Source organism: Odontesthes bonariensis, chromosome 23 (assembly GCF_027942865.1).
Source record: "Odontesthes bonariensis isolate fOdoBon6 chromosome 23, fOdoBon6.hap1, whole genome shotgun sequence".
Taxonomy (NCBI): domain Eukaryota; kingdom Metazoa; phylum Chordata; class Actinopteri; order Atheriniformes; family Atherinopsidae; genus Odontesthes; species Odontesthes bonariensis.
The window spans coordinates 3331343-3353747 of NC_134528.1; the positions used below are offsets into that span (position 1 = coordinate 3331343).

A 22405-nucleotide genomic window follows, 5' to 3' on the forward strand; every position below is an offset into this window, starting at 1 on the left:
GTCGATGCAGACTCTGCTGGAGCTGCGACTTCTCTTCATGGGAGTCGATGCTGTGATATATGATTGTGAGCTCTGACTTTTTCCTGGAGAACCATTTTGTGATGCAAATGTATTACTCTGTTGAACGTAGTGCTGGGTGGTATACCGGTTTATAATTTCATTATGATATGAATTTTTAATATACCGCCATACCGGTGTATTTGATTACACAACGGGGGGAACGCTGCGTAGCGCGACATTGTTTGAGACGGGACCCTTTTCAGTGTTGCGCTTCTAAAGACGCATGTTTACTATCTATTTTTAACGCTATTTAAAAAATACTCGTATTCGTTAAGCTGCATTTCCTTTCCCTGCTCTCCCTCCGTCTCTATCAGTCATGCGTCTCTCTCACACACACACACACACACACACACACACACACACAGCCCCTCCCCTCCGTCTCCATCAGCGAGATCTTGCCTGGAAGCTTGCTAGCTTCAGCGTCGCGTTAGATTAGCTCAACCGAAAGAAGACGGCTGGCGAAATTCACAAAAGGTTGGTATCACGTGCAACTTTATAAAACCACACATTAAAAAGTCCTATAAGAATATTTTATATTTTTAATACAATGTTGTTCCATTCCGACCCGACCCATAGCAAACAAGCGATTACGCCTTCTTTATAAAGTTAACTAGTCGCAAGCTTGATAAAAAAAGAAAATGTAGTTGGGTTGTCGAGGTCTAAACACTAGCAGCTGTGAATCAAATAAAGTAGTTTTTTTAAACTCTTACACTGAATGTTTGCTGCTTCAATCCAGATGAATATTGAAGAATATTTTCCGCGATCGAAAAAGAGACGTGCGTGTTGAGGATGAGGAGCAGCCTGAACCGGAGGTATCAGTCTGAAACAGCTGAACAGTCCCACCAGTGTAATTAGCTATGTTATTCATTTGTTTACAATGAAGATGTGAATATTAATACAATAAAGTTTTGTGTGACCAATTATTAACGAAGGAATTATTTTGAAGAATTTTTATTTTAATTTTTAATTCTGTTCTCAATCTGTAGAAAATGCTGTGAACACCTAATTATGCATGAAAAAAAAATACCGTGATGTGTATTTTTGGTCATACCGCCCAGGACTATTTGAACGCATATTGTTCTGAGAAGCAAAACGCTTTATTTTTTAAACCCCAGCCAACTAGCCGGACTACCTTCATCAACACCAAAACGAGGCTGGAACTCTGCTCACAGGACGCAGCAGGGGGTAAGAAGATGTTCAGAAATGATGCTGCTGATATGGGATGTTACACAGCTTCATGTCAGAAGAGGCGAACTATCCCTTTAAGCTATTTTGTAATGAATTCATTAATTTTATCAATTGGATGAACTCTAATTTGCCTAAAGATGATTATTTAGTATGTTTGTCTGTCTGATTGAATGCTTGTGTTAACAAATAAATCAGACGTTACTCAACAGTTACTCAGTACTTGAGTAGTTTTTTCACCTTTTTTACTCTTACTCAAGTAATTATTTGGATGAATACTTTTTACTTTTTCTTGAGTCATATTATTCTGATGTAACAGTACTTTTACTTGAGTACAGTTTTTGGCTGCTGTACCCACCTCTGGCCAACTTCTGCTGATGTTTGACTGCAGAATATTAAACATCAGCCATAGTCAGTCATAATAGACTTTAAAATTGCGCTTTCCTCACTGTTTTGAGGGGAAGGATTTGATGGGGAAACGAAGTTTGACACAACACCAGCCGACGCGTCCCCATGAACACACACAGACAGATGAAATTAAACTGATTAGCATCTTATTATGTTGCCAGAATATTTATATTAATATGTTTGTGTTACACAAACACAGCTTTGTTTTAGCTAACGCTATCAAACAGCTAGCTACATTTCCATCGGTGGGTTAAATTACCTGTCCAGCAGAAAACAGACCAATTCGGCGTCTCCCTGGAAACATTTGTCCCTCATCAGTGACTTCCAGCCGGGAAAGGCCACACCGACGTGTCCCCGTGTTTTCTGCCGTGTTTTCTGCCGTCTTTTCCGGGTTCGGTTCCGCTTCTTCACGCTCCCTCGCTTCTTCTTCGGCTCATTTAATCCTCCGTCTGTCACAGTTTTCTTACAGATATTTTTGATTAAAAAACTGCACTTTAGGCTCGACTCAAGACCACGAGAGCCAACTGCATGCTAATCGATCCCACCTTTATTTTGTTCCCCCCCGCGACGCGGTGCATCGAAAACAAGGTTCCTACCACCGTTTTTTACCGGAGAAAACACGGATTTCTGGGTAAAATGTTTCCCCTGACATACATGTACGTAGAAAAAAATCATTGGGAAAGTGAAAACTAGGGATGGCCGGTGAAGCCTCATGAAGCTTCCACAGGGTTCATCTGATTGTGCCAGTAAATGAACCAAAGTTTCGGGGCTTTGAAACCACACAGAACAGTGACATCTGGTGGTGCACTGCAAGTATCATCTGCTTCAACCAGCCTCGTTGTCCTTGTTATACTTTAATATGTACAAAATAAAAAGCGTAAACGAAAATAATTTGTGATTTATATGAGAAGTGCTTGTGTTACCTTGAAACCTTTATCTTCCACAATGGAAAATGGTTGCACATCCATTACAATCATATCCACCAACACAGAATCAAGCTTTTGCTTCCTTGACACTACAAAAATAAAATTCTGCATATCAAGAAAATAAACGCAGGGCAAACTTTTAAAATGCTGGATTCGAACTCATAACCTTTGGATGCAAAAGCCACTAAGCTAATCACTGAGCTATCAGTTAAGTGACTGTGTACACCCACCATCTACATCATGTCTAGTTAAAGACATCATCCATGCTAAGAATAATAGTAAACTTCAGTTGTTTTAAATAATTCAGAGACACTTTGCGTAATAAACACACCTTTCTGTCAGAACACAGACAGAGAGGTGTTTGGTACACGGGACACAGCTGTGTAATAACGGCCGTAAGCGCTTTGTTTGTGATATGCGCTAAATAAACAAGTCCAAAGTTAATGTATTGTCCTACATAACTTAGATTCTTAAATGTGCTGCCCCCTTATTTTAAGAAGAGAACTATATTAGCATGCATACCCATAATAATAATAATAAAGCTTATATTTACACTTGAAAAACAAAAACAAATAAACATCTTACATCACAAAATAGTATATTGTACAATAGTATCACCTTATTAGGAGAAACCAAGGTGAAGAGATCCCAAGCCACAAAACGTTTCTTGCCAGAAGCCATGGAAAAGAGCAATGAATTGAATTAAATTCTGACAGGGCAACAGAACTGGTTGGGAAACGTGGTTTGGGATTCATTCTCCTTTTATAGAGAATAGCGCGCCCAAGTGTTCAAACGATGAGAGACCTCTGAACTGTGGTTCGACCAAACAATGCATTCGGCGCTTCGGACGTCATCAATCACGTGATTAGCGCCATTTGATACACGCCCCGGAACATTGTGCCGAACCACTCTGCTTCACGAAGATGAAACAAGCGCCGAAGCGTCCGTGTCAAACGGGCCATCCCTAGTGAAAACGTTGAATTCGAGCAGTATTAGTTGAACTACAGCAGCAGGAACGGGATTTTGGATGCATTGTGTTGTAAAGCGGAACAAAATAAAGCTAGCATTCAGCTAACGGCTGTTAGCTTTTTCACCGTCTCTCCTGAACAGTTTCTGCTTCTGGTTAAACATTGAGTGTCCTGAGAAGTTTTAAAGCCAAACTGTGACAGATGGAGGATCATAGAGAGAAATGTGGGCCAGGTTGGGATAGTTGTACACCAAACCTGAAATATCCAACAGCTCAGTTAGCTGTTTTTTGGTTGAAAACATGCAGTAATTAACATCTCTCTTTAAACAACTGGGTTCAAAATGTCTGACACCAATAAACTGCACACTTGTAGTCTTCTTAATTGCACTGTTACAGCATAATGTTCTATTATTATTATAATTACTGTGATTAATCTCCAGATTATCGGCTCCCGGCTCCCCAGGCTGGGGGACATCTACGGGGCCCGGTACAGCCTGAGAGCCACTGCCATCACCAGAGATTCCTCAGATGTTTTTCTGAAAGCTAACACGTCCAGATTGAGAAATGGCTTTTTTCACAGAGTTGTTTCTCAGATAAGGCGGGGCTGAGCAGGTCTCCTGGGAGTGTGGGGCGCAGACCGGAGACCAGATTGTTCTCACTTTATAGTTGTAATTCGGCCGGCTCCAATGGTTCATTGTGAGGTTTTCCCCTTCCCTGAGTTTGTCTCTTCCAGCATTCATCTACCTTGTCCACCTCCGAGCCGTTCGTGAGCGATGGGAAGTAGAAAAGTGAAAATATTTTGCTTTAAAATCTGTGAACTATTACGTCCCCCACCTCAGTCTGCATCAGTGTTCCTCAGCTCTGCTCTTTGGGAGCCACTGCCCTGCATGTTTGAGATGTTTCCCTGCTCGGACACACCTGATTCTAACCAAACGGCTCGTCTTTGAGTTCTGCACGAGGCTGCTAACGTCCCATTAGTCTGATCCAGGTGTGTTGAAGCAGGACAGCATCAGAAACATTCAGGGCAGTGGCCCCTGAGGACCAGAGATGAGGAACGCTGGTCGACATCATCAGGTAGTGAGATGCCAAACGTGTTTGTCGTGATGTCACCACATGTAGCCAGATTTACATGGTCAGGGTCATCGGCTAATGAGGTGTTAGCTGCATGCTCATCTGCAGAAAGGGCAAAGGGGCACTAAAACCACTCGCTACTCGCCACCCTTTGTGTGCTCTCCATTTTCTCATTTGACTTATTTTAACTGCAGCGTTTTGTTCTGTGGACTATCGTTGTGGGAACACTTCCTCAGCAGGTCATTTCTGTGTGATGGTGGCAGTATTCGTTGGACCTATAGACTCAAAGAGATGCTAACTGAGTGTAAGGATATATAAAACTAATCACAAAGACACACAAAGCTGGTGCAAAATGATCACAAATGATGTGCAATGATCAAAAAATTACACAAACTGAAACTGAGGAGAACAAAGAAAACAACCACTGGGAGTCAGGAAATAACCCCAGGAGACAAAACAATAACAACAAGACACCAAATGACGATATAAATTTCAAATGGGCACAAAAAATAGATAGAATAAATTTATTTAAAACAACCAAAAATAACCAGAGATGTGAACGAAGAAGAAATTTGAAAAATGGGGCCCTTCTTTTTCATTTTTCTACATTTTGTCAGCAAGTACACACGGGTGTTTGAGCAGTTCAAACTGATTTTACAGACCAAGAAGAAGAAAATAGAATAATTCAATAATTTTTTTAAAAGCAGAGAGTAAATTGAAAAGTTAGTAAAAATCAAATTAAACATAATTAAAGACGATTGTTAATTCCATCAGTATTGGGGAATGGAAGATTTAAAACATAAATAAATCTTAAAATAAAGTAACATTTAATTTTCCTGAGGTTTTTATCTATGGAAAAGAGGAAAAGGTCATTTCTCTGAACAATGTCGCCATCTAGTGGAATTACTTTGGCATTTCTATGATTATAACTCCCGTGATGCTCTGCGCTGGGTCACATGTTCATTCTGACCAATCGCGTTGTTTGTTTGGCCGTTGCACTCCGGCTATTGGTCGCATAGTATATTATGTCTATGGTTCCGACCCTTCAGCGGAGTTTTCACCGTCTCTACGGAACAGTTTCTGCTTCTGGTTAAACATTTAATGCTGAGAGAAGTTTTAAAGCCAAACTGTGACAGATGGAGGATCAAAGGAGCCGAAGAAGAAGCGAGGGAGCGTGAAGAAGCGGAACAGAACCCGGAAAAGACGGCAGAAACACGGCAGAAAACACGGAGACACATCGGTGTGGCCTTTCCCGGCTGGAAGTCACTGATGAGGGACAAATGTTTTCAGGGAGACGCCGAAGTTGTCTGTTTTCTGCTGGACAGGTAATTTAACCCACCGATGGAAATGTAGCTAGCTGTTTGATAGCGTTAGCTAGAACATGGAAAGCTTTTTCTGACTGTTAGCAGGGTTGGAAGTTAATATTTCTGCTGCAAAAGTAGAATTTATCTTTGTTTTTAGTTTTTTTTCTTTAACACAAAATAAAGTTTGAGTTTTTAATAAAATAGTTTGGTATTTTAGTTCATCTGGTTGAACTAACTTCAACAATTGAGGTTCTGGATTTGTGCAACTTCATGTAAACAGGTGGATTTTGCATCACAGAGACCTGACCATGTATCACTGTCGCCTCATTAAAGCACAGGTAGATCTGACTCTTCACAGTCATGCGTTTTATTAAATGGACGTCCTGCAGGTTCTGCTCCATCAGATGTCACTGCTCTGGCTTCTGGGCACATCTGGGGATTCTCTGGAGGGATTATATAAACCTTCTGGCTTGGGAACGCCACAGCAGGCAATTTGTTGTTCACAAGAGCACTTTGTTGGGTCAATAAACGACTCACAAACTCACTCAGTGGGGTCACATGGCACTGAAAGGATCGGATTATTGGCTAAATTACAATCAGAATGAGCTGAGCAAGGGTATTTCTCCTTGGATATATGGCTGTGAATGAATGGGATCAGAGGCACAAAGCGTGTCATACCCCGGTATGATAGGTGGCGCTGTACCCATTCCAGCTGTTGCTAATAGAGCCACTTCCTGTTGACCTCTTCACCACCAACAACAACAACAAACTCAGGCATTGGAGAAAGATGGAGAACGCAGAGCCAGATGAAGCTACGTCCCTCTACATTTGCTCTGTGATGAGCTGCTTGTTGCACAAACTCGATGCCCAACGGAGCATTCTCCATCGCGTTGTTTGTTTCTTTCTGACGGCGACAACAACAGGAATATCGTCTCCTTTGACTTCCGGGTCACGACCCCGGGAAAACATCTGGAGCATGCGCAGAACGCAAAGTCTGATTCACCACGAGCTTCAGCGTCTACAAGCAGGTTTAGAGTGACTTTCAACCCAGTTATCTTCAGAGGTGGAAGAAGTACTGAAGTCTTGTACTTAAGTAAAAGTAGAAGTACCCTGCGAAATATTTACTCAAGTAAAAGTAAAAGTAGTACACCAAAAATGTACTTAAGTAAAAGTACTAAGTACTAACTTTTAAATGTACTTTTGAGTACAAAAGTAAAAGTACTGGGTACTGAGCAGCAATGGGCTGTCTTTCTCCATGTCATGGCTGTGCCATTATAGTTCTTAATTACATAACCCCAGACCTGCCAATGTCACTTCTAAATGCTCACAGCAATATACAGTATGTGTACTGAAAGATTGGTGTCGATATTGTGTGTGATTGGCAATACAGTGCATAGTTCTACTTCTAATTCTGTGAATGACAACACATTTACTAGTTTACCACTAACGGATTAAGTAATTTCCTTGCCAACATATTCTCCAACACTGCTCTGTTGAGAGCAGTAAAAGGAAAACAACAACTTATAAAAGGTGCTAGGACTTAATTTTTTTTTATCAACAACATTCTGTTACCACATCCAGCAGCATGTACAACAAACATGTTGAAGAAGAGAAACTATCTGTGTCTATGTTGGTGTCTTACGTGGTGCAAGAGTAAGAGAAGTAAATAAGATTAAAAAAGACACATGCTGAATTATCAAAATCTGTATTGGAAAGGAACACCATTCACAAAACCAACATGAAAACCATCTGAAAAGAGTTAAAAAAATGTCTCTGACCTAGGAGTGAAGCAACGTTAGCCTAGCAAGCCAGACCCGTGACGCTGGATAGCAGTGTGGGCGGGATAAACGGTTGTCTGTCAAGTTGCCTCTGCACTCAACGCCACGCAATAGGATGGCGCAACAACCAATCAGAGCGATGAAGAAGGATTACGTAGTCAGTGCGACGGACCAACGGAGCAAGCTGGTAAATTAAACTTTTACCGTACCCGGTGGGCAAAACTCCGAAAACGTCCTTTTAAAAAAAACTTAAGTGCAGTTATCTGTTCGTCTCGCAAAGAAAACTGTATATCTAAATTTTCTAGAGTCGCTGCCAAAGCCAACTCGAAAGACTGTTTGCTGGGCGCAGCCATTGTTTACCTCTCTCTGGAACTACACACTGAAACGTACCACCTCTGTCGTCACTAGGTAGCCCGGCCTCCGACCCCGCTCCTCACGATTTGATTGGCCTGATTAAGTTTCGATTTGCAGCCTCGCAAAACGACCTCAAGTGACTAGACTAGCCCCGGAGCAAATTCAATTTGCGGTCGCTAGTTCTCAAATGAACTTGATTTGCACTCCCAACCGTAGCTCTTTGCTCACATCCACCATGTCATCTTCACTCTTCTTAAATCTTGTTGGACCCCCCTGGCTAAATTCAATCCAGTCCCGTACGTGAGGTCCTGGGTGGCCAAAGGACACAGAACTGCCACAGACACACGCAGTAAAAGCAGAAAAAAAGAGGTAGAGGACAATCCGGACATGCTCGTGATGTGGGGTGTTTTAAACAACTAAATATGGTGAGCAAACATACTGTCTATTAATAGGCCGCCGTGCCAATCTTTGAATAATAAATATTTTTTTTACATGTTAGACCTGTTGAGAAATTAATTGCTGGCTGTATACTGAAGTCCCACCTGTGGTGATGTGGGCATTTGCCTATGTTTTGCGTACTAGCCTAAAATAATTATAAATTATCGTCATAACATTTATACCATGGATATTATTTGAAATTGAGGCTTGTAAGTCCCACAGCGTTTCAAGTTGACATTTTCATGTTGTTTTCAGCACCTTTTCTGTATACGTTCCGGGACCTGTACGCGTCTCGTCATCCCTGAGCTGTCATATGTACTTTGCGTTCCGGCACCTTATGATTTACAAATTAAGCATTGACTAAATGTAACGAGTAACGACGTCAGTTCCAGAAATGTAAGAAGTAGAAAGTACAGATAGTTGTCACAAAATGTAACGGAGTAAAAGTAAAAGTCTGCATTTTTATTTTTACTTAAGTAAGTACAAATTCCAGAAAAAAACTACTTAAGTACAGTAACGAAGTAAAAATACTTCGTTACATTCCACCTCTGGTTATCTTGGGGTCTGAATCCGATCCGATCCAGTTCTTAGTCAGATTAAGGTGTCTACATGCACTTAATAACTCAGTCTGATTGTAATTTAGCCAATAATCCGATCCTTTCAGTGCCATGTGACCCCACTGAGTGAGTAAATAACAGTTTAACAGGCTAAAATGGCTTTTGACACATAAAGGATTTTTCACTTATCAGACATTATAATAAAGGTTTGTTAATACTATTATTTAATTTGATTAAATATTAGTGATGCTCCGATCGATCGGCTGCCGATCATGATCGGCCGATAATGCCCAAAAATAGCCTGATCGGCGATCGGAAAAATATGCCGATCAAAAAACCGATCACGTGACGTAAATTACTAGCTTTTTTTTTTTTTTTTTTTTGACGTAAATTATTAACGACCACTTTCTAATGTGGTATGGGACGTGTGTACAGAACCGAACAGGCAAAACCTCTACAGTGCATCTCGACAACATGACCTCTCCTGTCTGGAATTTCTTCAAAGTGTCAGAAAGATGTGAAACTTACTGCGGTCACGCCATCTGCGCTTCGGAGAGGCACGGTCGCGCTAGCTACACTTGAAAATCGAGTGCCCGTTTACATCGCGTTGTACGGTAAAGCGTGTGAGCGATTTATGGTGCATTCAAGTGCACCCCGTAAACTCAGAAATCTATATCGAAGTTGATTTTCATTTGTTGGAATACATACACCCGTCATTACTTGGTTGTTTTTTTACTACATTCTTTTTAATGATTAAAACAAAATGATAGAACAAAATTATTGAAGCATATTCAGAATCAAACTCATTTTTGCATAGTCAGATTTGAAAACTTCATTTAGAACCAAATCAAAATGTTCTCTGCCGACTCCACCAGATTCTTGTTCTACATGTCCCCAGCTACCTCTGTGGTGATTTTCAAGTCATTTCACTGCATCATTGTTTAATAATCTGATGCTGAAATCATACCCAATGAATGGTGTATATGGGCAGATTAAAATATTAATAGAAAATAAAATAAAAACATTGTTTTCTGCAAACTCCACCAGATTCTTGTTCTACATGTCCCCAGCTACCTCTGGCGGTTTAATTTCTATAAATGGTGCACTCTCTGCTAGATGAAAGGCATGGAAATGTCCGATTCCTTCCGTGATCGGCAATCGGGCAGATCATGATTTTGGTGATCGGTGATCGGTCCAAAAAATGCTGATCGGAGCATCACTATTAAATATTAGTATTCTCTTTCCAAAGAGCCTGAATATTCCAACATTATTCTCTGAAGTAACCCGCAGGTATCAGTTTATGTCAGCAGGGGGCAGAGTTTCACCATTCTGTGCGATTTAACCTGAACTTCAGTTTATTTAAAAAATAAATAATATTAATTGTTTTATACAATGAAGTGTTTAGCATAGAAATATTTTCAGCCACACTCACTGAGACTTAAGTTTAAAATCCTTTGCTTAAAACCACAATTTAAACCTGATTTCTCATCTGATGAGCAGCATCTTTCTTTATGGGTGATCACCTGGAGTGGGTCGAAGGAAAATAACCATAATGAGGATCATTCTTTGTCTTTAGGAGCAGTAACGCTGACAGGAACGTGTTATAGAGCACCGTGGGGAGTCTGGTTTTAATGTGGATGTTGCTGAGCCTCTCTGTGTTCACGGCTTTTCTTCTTGTGTCTCCATGTGTGTGACGGGTAGAACATGCCGCGGTTATTCTGTCCGGAGATCAACACCTGAACGTCTCTGCTGAGGACAGACATCCGGAGCCTCCAACAAAGGTAACATTCGTATTATTTACTCTTGGACCGTCCACATTTGCAGCAGAGACAAAGACATGAAAGTGATTATTCATACTTTCACTCCAGGTTTTCAGTTGTGTGAATGATGAACTGACTGAGCCGTCAGAACAGCAGAAGATTCGGCGTTTTCACCCTAAAACCTCCAGAAACTTCTGCGTCAGAAAACAGGATGGTGAAGAGGAGACTCACAGGTGGAGCAGGGATGCCTGGAAGGTGGAGCCTCCAACTAGACGACCCCAGAGGACAGCAGTTTGGGTACCCGGCGGAAATGATAAATAAATAATGGTAAATGGCAGTAGAGCGACTGATAAAAGGCCTCATTGTGCTTCTCCGTCCTTTCAAAGTTCTCCGTCGGGATGTCGGATACCCAAGGCAGTTCACCTCCCGATCAGCAGGCGTCGCTACGTTAGACGACCCAATCTGGCGACGTCTATGGTGAAAGTGGTTGATTGGTTGTTCACCTTCCGGCTATTTTTCAAAAAAGCCACATATTCACCGCAATAATCACATTTTCCGCGCAAAATATCCGAAATATGCAGGACTCGCTTGATTTCACAATCTCCGCACTTTTCTGCATAAAGTTGGGAAGAGAAAAAAATGTCTAAATGAACCAAATTAACTGGTGATGTAATTTATATCCGACTTGCGGCTTGCTAAGTCATTGCCACCGACACACACAAGGAAAACAGCACGTAGCGTGAAGAGAAAATTAACGAGAGACAAAATGAAAAAAGCTAATCGATCTCACCTACCGACGCACATCACTGCCAAAGACCGGGCAAAGCAGCACCCCGATGTCTTGCACGAAAGCGGGGGGGGGGAAACTATTCTGCACCCCGTGTAACTGTGTGTTGGAGCATAAAAGAAAATCGTCGGTGACGTGCCACTTTACCAGCGCGAAACATTTGAAAATGCTTTCTGCAGCTGCGGAAAGGAAAGCCAAAGCCAGACAGCTGACGTTCACCGAGGCATCAACCTCCAAAACCATTGCGAGGGCTACCAGAAACGAGGTAGCATTTATTTTATCTCTTACAATTCTGTGATTCCTGAGTCATGTTTAATGTTTAAGCCATGTTTTTTTTTTTTACGACTGATTGTAAAACTGCTCAAGTTGTTAAAATAAAAAAACTTCTGTGAAGTAACTTGGTTCCAGTATGCTTGTTTATCATAGGTCTTTAAAATTACTCTTTTTCATTCATTCACAACTTTTTGCATAATTCGCAAGTTTCCGCAACTTCTCACAATTTCACGGCATAAAATCATTAAAAAACCCCGCATATTCAATCGCAAAATCCAGGATTTTAGCCCGCAAAATCAAGGATTTATGCCCGCGTTTTTCTGGAGGGTCTAAAATGTTGACCGGCACACAGTAAACTCTTTCAGAAATGGCGGTGTTGTTGTTCTGAGAGGAAGGAGCTAAACCGGAAAAGTGATTCCGGAAATGATGTTGTTAGCCGACCAATTACAACCCTTGCGGTCTCCTCGACGGATAGCACGCAAGCGACGGAGAGCGTCTCCGGGAGGGTTTCCGACTTCGGAGAGGGCTCTCTGAGGCCTTTCCTGGATGACTGTAAATCAGACTTTTAGGCTTGCTGCGGAACCTAAAAACTAGTTCTTATAGTTATGAAAAAACGGACTTTTCCATTAAATATTTCATGTTTTTAATCTAAAATTTTAAAAAATCATATCCACCTTATTATCTGACGGAGAAATTGATGGTTTTAAATTATTTTAAGATAATATTTCTGAGCATTTTATTTTGCAAATCCTGTGATAAATGACATTTCTGCAGTTTTATTTGTTTAGCTGTATAATCTAAATACTATTAAATCATCATGCAGATACACTCGTTTAATTTTAAATAAATCCAGGATGACTTCTCTCTTTCTAAATCTGAAAATTCATGAATATTTCTGCATCACAGATGTGATGTGGCTCCTTTTTATGATGGAAGTTAGGCTTCAGTCTCCTCTGTCCCTTTTCATGCTGCTGAACTACATTCCTGTAGATTCTCCTCTCGGGCATCTTTTGCATCGTCTATGTCTTGTTCGCAGTGTTGGTCAAGTTACTTTTAAAAAGTAATTAGTTACAGTTACTAGTTACTGCTCCCAAAAAGTAATTGAGTTAGTAACTCAGTTACAACATTGTAAAAGTAATAAGTTACTCAGCAAAGTAACTGTGGCGTTATCTTTTATGTTCTATAACGCTGTTACGTTCTATTACATCTTTAACGTCAAATATGTTTATATTAACTGATTGAAGAATAAAAACACTATATACAGTAATTTAGAACATTCAGTATTTATTTGAACTCAATAGATTGCAGCCTGCCATATGATGCATAGAAATAAAAACATAAATATTGAATATAAAATGGTGGTCACCTGTTTCCGCATTAATAAGCCAATGTATGTTTTCACACAGTGATCAGGTCAGTCAACAAACTGACGTGTGGTGTGGATTCTCAGGTGACTTGTTAGTTTATCGTGCCGGTTGAATCTTTTCCCACAAACACAACTGAATGGTTTCTCTTCAGTGTGGACTATCAAGTGCTTTGAAAGACTTCCTCGATCGCAGAACCTTTTCTCACAAACCTCACAGCCGAAGGGCTTCTCCCCCGTGTGGACTCTCAGGTGTGTCCTGAGTTGAGAGTTTTGTCTGAACCTTTTTCCACAATCGCCACAGATGAATGGTTTGTCTCCTGTGTGGACTCTCAGGTGCGTCTCGAGCTCGATCATTCTGCGAAAGGTTTTACCACAAATATCGCAGACAAAAGGTTTCTCTACGGTGTGGATTATCATGTGTTTGGACAGAGTTCCTTGTGCAGTGAATCTTTTCCCACAATCATCACAGACAAAAGGCTTTTCTCCAGTGTGGATTCTCATGTGCGTCTTAAGATTTGAGTTTCGGTTGAATCTTTTCCCACAATCATCACAGACAAAAGGTTTCTCTCCTCGGTGGACTCTCATGTGTGTCTTAAGCTCTTTTGTTATTCTAAATTTTTCACCACAAACATCACAGCTGAATAGTTTTTCTTCACTGTGGACTCTCATATGCGTTTTAAGATTTGTGCTTCGGCTGAATCTTTTATCGCAAACATCGCAACCAAAAGGCTTCTCTCCGGTATGGACCGTCATGTGCGCCATGTGCTCCTTCGTTCGGCGAAATCTCTTCCTGCAAACCTCACAGCCGAAGGGCTTCTCCCCCGTGTGGACCGTCATGTGCGTCTTCAGATTAACATTCTGGCTAAATCTTTTCCCACAATCATCACAGCCGAACGGCTTCTCCCCCGTGTGGACTCTCGTGTGCTTCTTGAGATCCATCTTCTGGCTAAATCTTTTCCCACATTCATCACAGCCGAATGGCTTCTCCCCCGTGTGGACTCTCGTGTGCTTCTTTAGTTCAGTTGTTCTTCTAAATCTTTCCCCACAATCATCACAGCCGAAATGTTTCTCTTCTTTGTGCTCTTGCCTCTTCAGAGAATACTTGTTGATTGACCGTTTTCCACACTCTGAGCAGCAGCAGGACATTTTGTTACAGCCTCCGCCATCGTTAACACCCGATTCAGGTGCTCGGCTCTCCTTCCAGCCATCGTCACTGTCTTCAGTTTCAGGTCTCGAATCGGAAGCTTTCTGCCAGTAATCATTGTTACTGACGTCAGTCTCAGAGGAGTCTGAATCCTTCTCATCAGTATTTGGTTGACTGCTTGGGTCGGGGTTCCCGTCCTCTCCATCAGCTTCTGTTTTCATGTGTTCAGCTGAGCTGCAGGTTGGAGGTTCTGTCTCTCTGTTGTCTTCAGCTTTAACCTGAAGCAGCTGTGAGGACTGAGGCTTCTCTTCATCATCTTCACTCTTCACAGGAACAGCAGTAAAACTGTTTTCCTTCTGTCCATCAGGTTGCTTTTCCCCCGGACTGCTCCAGAGTTCCTCCTCTTCCTCTTTAATCTGGGGGGTTTCTGGGTCCTGCTGGTTCAGACTGGAGCTCCAGGGAACCTTCTCTTTACTGTTTAGTACTGAAACACAAATGGAAGGACAACTGTGAATTTATTAAGCAGTTAATTAACCATTAAGCAGTTTTACGTTTAACACGCAACAAAGTAAACCGATCAATCGATGTTCAAAGGTGAGAGATGATTTTTTATCAGATTCCACTCCAATATGGTTTATTGTCTTCACATTAGTATTCTAACTTTTTTCGGTTAAGTTATTTTGGGGAACTAGTGGCCTTTATTTGACAGTATGCAGACAGGAGAGGGGGCAGAGAGAGTAGGGGAGGACACTCGGGAAAAGGTGATAAATTGCACCCTGTCGGGCATATCCTATTTAGGGCTGTGCAAGAGTTAAAATGTTTAATCTAATTAATCACATGATTTCCCTGATTAATCACGATTAATCGCATTTGTACGCAGAATCCCAAAAATGAATCCAAAAGTAGTGTATAGCTTTTAGCATTTAGCTTTATTTTAAATGTGCTGCCATATGAATGAAAGTGCCATAACATTTGTTGTGCAAACACACTTTTAACATCAGCATCTTTCTGTAGTTTTTATGTAGAAGCCTCGCTCCACTGTCTGTTTCCTTGAATGACTTGCTGCTATCAGTTGTGTGTTTTGCCTTTAAGTGATATTTTAGACTGGAACTACTACGCTGAGAAGACAATTCAACTTGGCAGTGTTTACAGATGACTTTGGTTCTGTCGACTCCGCCGTCTGGAAGAACTTTAACATGAAAATGGCCGAGTAAAAGTTCCGTACCCTTCTCCATGTTTGCTGGATCCGCCGATTACTTTCTTTTCCTGTTCCACAGCAGACAGCAGCAGACTTTTACAAAATAAAAGCCTGTGAGCAACAGACTTTTATTTATTTATTTTTTTTTTTTTTAACAATATCTTTATTGAATTTTCTTTGTAAAAAAAAGACATACAAGAACAAAAAAACAACGATCAAGAGAGTAAAATAATGAATAAAGTGTTCCAACATACATCGTCAGGTCCAATTTTCAAGCAGTACACACTTGATCCGTACAACAGTACCAACAGACTGAAATACAAACATGGCGGTCGGAGAGCCTCCTCTATGAAGGTGCATATTCATGAGTCCACAGAAGATATATTATATCGTATAGTCCAGAGGGGCAGGGGAAGAAAGAACTGGGTCATACAGAAGTTGCTATACTGTTCCAGGCCCGTCCATCAGATGTGACAAGTCATTGTCCTTCATATAATTGATGAAGCGACCCCAAACGTTATGGAATACCTCCTGTCTGTCTTTGAGAGTGTAAGAGATTTTTTCCAGAGGTAAACAAGATGATAGTTCCCTAAACCACACAGCAATAGCAGGTTTACCAAAGCTTTTCCATGATAAAGCTATTGTTCTTTTTGCTTGTAAAGAGCACATATTTATAAACATTTTTTCATGGCGCTTAATCCTATAACCCTCTGGGTAAAGACCCAGCAGAAAGAGCCTAGGTTCCAGGTCCAGTCTAATTGAGAGAATCTGTTGTATAGTCAGTCTAACCTCCTGCCAGAACTCCCCCACTCTTGGGCATTGCCAGATGCAATGAAATAAGGTGCCCTTATCTACCCCACATCTATTGCAGGTGTCTGGAATATTCAAGTTAAATTTGTTTAATTTTTCTGGAGTAATATACACCCTCATCAGCCAATTATATTGTAGGAGTCTTAGACGAGTATTACACGTCCCTGTGTGGGCTGCTTTACATGCGTTACGCCAATGTTCCAGTGATAGTTCCCCCTGTAGATTTGATTTCCATGCAATAAATTTAGAGTCAGCAGAATCAGGGGAAAAGTCCCTCAGTAAGTTATAAAACACAGAGATGATGCCCTTTACAAAAGGATTTTTTGTAAACAATTTTTCCAGAATGGATAATGGAGGGCAAGACATAAAATGGGTATGGTTTGTTTTGATAAAGCACCTTAGCTGAAGATATTTAAAAAAATGTTTGCGAGGGATGTTATATTTTCTAATTAATTCTTCAAAGGTTAAAAAATTCCCATTGTTACCATAAATATCTTTTACTTGTTTTATCCCTCTATCTGCCCACAATTTGAAACCTGCATCAGCTCTCCCTGGTCTGAAGGAGCTGTTGCCCCAGATTGGGCTGAAGTAAGAGAGGGAGGGGGGGACTTTTAAGTACTTATTGACTTCTTGCCAGACTCCAATCATGTTTTTCACTATAGGATTGGAACATGATCTTTTGAGTTTTTTAGGTTCATCTGAGTATAGATAACTGGGAAATGGGAGATTTAGGGAGCTCGATTCAATATCCTTCCATGACAGTGATCCATCTGTGTTGAAGTAGAACATTAACATTCTTAGCTGTACTGCCCAAAAGTACCACCGCAAATTAGGGCACTGTAACCCCCCTCTGTCGTATGGAAGGTATAGCAAAGACAGGCGAAGCCTAGGGCGTCTATTATTCCATAGAAAATTCCTGAAAATTTTTTCCAATCTGGGGAAAACGTTTGGAGGAGGCGGCAGAGGAATGTTCTGAAATAAATATAAAAGTTTGGGGAGAATGTTCATTTTAAGTATATTAATTTTTCCAATCAGAGAAATAGGAAGACCGGACCATCCCATGCAAGATTTGGAAATATGTGCCAACATAGGGCTGTAGTTAGCTTCTACTAAGTTTTCCAGTTTAGGAACAATTTGAATACCTAGGTAAGTAAAGGAGTCCACTGTTCTAAAATGGCGAACATAAGTGGGTGGATCCGACCTCTCCTTCGAGTTTAGAAGCATTACGGAGGATTTTGAGTTGTTGATTTTATAGCCTGAAAGTTTGCCGAATAACTTAATGAGATTCAGGAGGGATGGAATAGACCTAGCTAAGTCACTGAGGAACAGGATGACATCATCAGCGTAAAGAGCTATACGATGTTCAAGATCTCCGATACCTATACCTGTAATTCCACTATGTCCTCTCACAGCAATGGCAAACGGCTCAATTGCAATTATAAAAAGTAAGGGGGACAGTGGGCAACCCTGTCTACAGCCTCTTTTAATTTTTATCGCTTTCGAAATATTGTTGTTTGTGATAATTTCTGCTGAGGGATCATTGTACAGAAGTTTAACCCAATTGCAAAAACCCTCCCCTAGACCAAACCGTCCAAGAATTTCAAATAAATAAGTCCACTCCACCCGATCAAAGGCTTTCTCGGCATCTAATGCCAAAAAAGCCGTGCTCGGTGCCCCTCTCTGATTGTGTAAGATGTTCAAGACCCTTCTCACGTTGTGAAAGCCATGACGCCCGGTCATGAAACCACTTTGATCTGCCATTATTAGACTTGGAAGCACAGGTTCTAGTCTTTTTGCCAAAATTTTACAGAGAATCTTCAAGTCTGAATTCAGGAGACTGATCGGTCTCATATTTTCACACTTATCGTTAGATTTACCTGGTTTCGGAAGAAGAGTAATCAGAGCACCTCTCAGGGAGGGAGGAAGTATCCCATTTCGAAGGGATTCTAAAAACATTTCCAAGAGGGGAATTTTAATTTTTGTTTCAAATTTTTTGTAGATATCTATGGGCAGACCATCAGGGCCTGCTGCTTTTCCAGATTTCATGCATTTTATTGCTGACGTGATTTCCTCTACTGTTATGCAAGCCCCCAACGCTGACCCCTCACCCTCCTCTAGTTTGGGAAAATTAAGATTATCTAAGAGTGACCATGAACTCCCATCCACCTGTCCTCCAGTTATTTCAGAGCTGTAGAGTCTTTCATAAAAGTCCCTGAATTTATCATTTATGGCCACCGGGTCTGCGATGCACTCCCCCTTTTCATTCTTAAGATTGGTAATAGATCTTTCAACTTGAAGTTGTTTTAAGCGCCAAGCTAGGATTTTACCTGCTTTTTCTCCTTGATCAAAGAAACTTTGATTAAGTTTTAAAAGGTTAGCAGCAGCCTTGGAAGCCGAAATTTCATTATACTGTGCTCTCAATAATAAAATGTCTTGATGAATCTTAGAACAGGGGTTTTTAAAGTAAATGTCCTCCATATTTCTAATTTTTGCTTCTAATAACAGAATTTTTTGTTTGGCTTTTTTAGATTTAGAGCTAGTGAAATTAATTATCTGGCCTCTGAGGAAGGCTTTAAAGGCTTCCCATCTGGTGCATGCCGATGTCTCGTAAGTATTAATCATGAAGTAATCGTCTATTTGTTTTCCAAGAAAAGTTATTAGCTCTGTATCCTGGAGCCATTTGTGTTGAAATGTCCATTTGGGGGGGTCACGTCGCCGTCCCGGACCCAAATATATAAGGTTATTTGTGGCATGGTCTGAAATTAGAATACTGTCATAATTACAGTCTTTGATTTTGCCAGTTAAACTGGCTGAAATAAGAAAATAGTCAATTCGTGAGTACGAATGGTGAGTTTTGGAAAAGCAAGAGTACATTGCTGCATCAGGGTTTCTATCTCTCCAGATGTCTCTCAGATTTAGATCCTTAATGAATTGATGAATAATTTTTCTGCTTTTGCTATGGGATGGGTTTGAATGTGATGATCTGTCTTTGTTGGGGTCAAGTGTACAATTAAAGTCCCCAGCAACAATGTATTGTCCATTAAGTGATGCTAAGGTCAGAAACAAGTTATTAAAGAAATTTGGGTCATCGTTATTTGGGGCATAAATATTAACAAAATTGAGACATTCTGTGTAAAGGGTACCTTGAATTATCAGAAATCTGCCACATTTGTCTGATATTACCTTAGTGACAATCAGTGGAATAGACCTATGGATGAGAGTCATGACCCCCCTCGCCTGAGAATTGAAAGGTGCCGAAAAAACTGTCCCCAGCCACCTCCTCCTTATTCTAGAATCCTCCTTCTTTGCCAAATGCGTTTCCTGTAGGAAAATGATATTAGACTGAATATCTTTTAATCTCCCCATTACTTGCTTTACTTTTTTTGGTTTTTGCAATCCCCTGCAGTTCCAGGAAGTGACTTTAATTGCTACCCCACTGGACATAATATTTCACTAGTAGTGGACTACTCATGATCAAGTAAAAAGGAATGACTTTGATCCGCCAAAACAACAATAAAGAACCCCTTGAACAACATACAAAAACCCGGAGTCCCAAAGCTTGGGACACCCCCCCCCCCCCCCCCCCCCCCCCCCCCCCCCCAACTTGTACACTCCAGTAGACTCGATGACCACACCACACTCCCTGAGGAATGGTCAGGCGTCACTGTCCACTCGATCGCTAATAGGTGGTCTCGCCCTCCGCTTGTCAAATGAAAAATAACGAAATAAAACCAAACTATTATTCGTACCTTGTATAAAGGGAAGCAAAAATAAAAAAACTACACATTCTACACGACAGCACCATAATGGGTGACGGGAGTAAGAGAGTAAAGTGAAAAGTAATAAATAATAAATAATTAAGAGAAAAAAAGTAAGAAACAAATACTAAGTAGTAAATAGATGGATCGGGTTATTTAGAAGTATTTGCCCAAGTAGTATTAGTTTTGTACATATATACCCAGATCCTCCCAGCTGCCTTATGGGAGATTGAGTTCATAACACGGCCAGACCTTAGAAAAAGCCCGGCCAAACTTTTACAATCTGCACCAGCTGTAACTCTAACAAAATTTTTTTTTTTTTTTTTTTTTTTAAGGTGCAACTATGAGAACCGCTAACCAAGTTGGACGTCTTAAGCTGAAACAGAGAGATTAACACGTACTTGATTGTCTGTTAAATGAGCGTTTTCAGACACTGTTAACATTAACTCCGACTGCCAACAGAAGCTAAGTTGTTATGCTAACCAGTATAGTAAAGAAATTAACCCATTACTCATCACGTCTTTCCTCCTGTTGAATGCTTCTGATGAAGTCCTCCACATCAGAAGGTTTATCAAAAGACCGTGTGTTGTCGTTGTGGGTTAACAGCAATTTTGCAGGAAACCGTATTCCATTTCTTATTCCCATGCTGCGAAGCCTCTGTCTCACGGCGTCAAAAGCCTTGTGCTTCTTGTGTATCCCAGACGCCAGGTCGGGGTAAAACCGAACTGCTCTGTCTTTGTAGAATATCTGCTTTTTGTTTCGGACCTCATTCAGAACCCTCATCTTGTCTCTGTCGTTCATAAACTTCATGATCAGTGTTCTTGGTGATGCAGACGCTCCACTTCTCGGACCCACACGATGTGCTCTCTCCAAGGTTAGTTTTGCGTTAGTTGAAGTTAAGCCGAGAGCCTGCGGAATCCAAGCCTCGAGGAAAGAGCAGGCATCATTTCCCTCCGCACCCTCTGGGAGGTTAACCAGCCTTAGGTTGGATCTTCTAGATCTTGCTTCGAGGTCGACAATCTTGTCCTCCATAACTTTATTTTTATCCTCGAGGTTGCGTACCCTGGCCACGAGGCTGCTAACAGCATCCTCTGTCTCAGAAATGCGGGTCTCTGCATTCTTAACGCGTTCCAAGCACTCACCGACGTCTTTCCTCACTCCGTCAATTGCTGACAGGACTCCATCAAACCTGGTGCAGAAGTCAGTTTTTAAGTCTCTGATAGCTTCAAGGATAGGCTGAGTGGTTGTTCCTCCAACTTCGTCAACGTTAGCATTATTCTCCGCCATTGGGCTAGCGTTAGCTGTAGCCGAACCACTTTGTTTAGCCGGAGTGAATTCTATTTTAGGCTGTGAAGGTTTGCCGCGACCTCTACCTCTGCCTTGCGAAGCTGCCATCAAGGAGTTTATAGCCACTATTCTGCTTCCTGTAGGTGTCAAACAATTTAGTTTATTGCAGTAAATTTGTCCGAATTTTACGGAGGGACGAGACAACCATCCGCCTAGCACGCCATCAAACCGGAAGCCCCTCAGACTTTTATTTAACCGAGTTGCATTTTGAAATGTTTTATTAGAACTCTTTACATACATGATGTGAGCACGAGCTTTTAATAAACTTCTTCTTCCACACATTTAAACTAAAACTAAAATTTATAAAAGTTAAAATAAAATAAAATATTTTTTTCTCTTTTTTTCAAGTGCAAACAATATTATATTTATGTATAATATGTTTTATTATTATAAAACCTAATCAAAGTTCCACTCTGTCAATATAGAGTGCAAACAGAGCCTGACCAAGTATGTCCCTGCGCACCATCCACACGCTCACGGCTTTTCTCTGTTCTGGCACCCCGATGGTGGAACGATCTCCGACTGATGTCAGGACAGCTGAGTCGCTGCCCATCTTTGGCCGCAGGCTGCAAACCATCTCTGCAGGAAACACTACCCTGATCCGCCCTCTGAGGACGTCACCTGCTTCCTCCCAGCTCCTTACGCAATGATTTGTTTCCTAAACTGTCTTTGTTTCCTAAATTCTCTTCCCATCTGTCTCGGTACCTAACTTAGTGCACTTACTCTAGCACTAGTTATGCTCTGAGCTGTTTGGTTTTGGAAGGAAATGCACTTATGAGTTCTTTTGCCTACCGATGTGGAACACACTTATTATGAGTCGCTTTGGATAAAAGCGTCTGCAGAACAACCGTAATGAAATGTTATGTTATGTAATGTCACTGACAACTTGCTGCAACTACACAGCCAAGTTCTTT

At 41.0% G+C, this 22405-nt stretch overlaps 1 protein-coding gene and 1 long non-coding RNA gene across 2 annotated transcripts in view; one reads left to right on the top strand and one right to left on the bottom strand.

Annotated features, from left to right (window-relative positions):
- The window catches only part of LOC142374489 (uncharacterized), a 35283-nt gene that overhangs the window by 6962 nt on the left and 5916 nt on the right, over window positions 1–22405 (bottom strand). Inside the window, exon 4 of the mRNA XM_075458212.1 lies at window positions 13296–14862. Coding sequence (XP_075314327.1) covers window positions 13296–14862 — 1567 coding nt within the window. The remainder of the gene's footprint in view (window positions 1–13295; window positions 14863–22405) is intronic.
- On the top strand, window positions 5616–11952 carry LOC142373471 (uncharacterized). The gene is made up of 3 exons (XR_012768500.1): window positions 5616–5942; window positions 10750–10829; window positions 10917–11952. It is a non-coding gene; the product is annotated as an uncharacterized LOC142373471 (long non-coding RNA).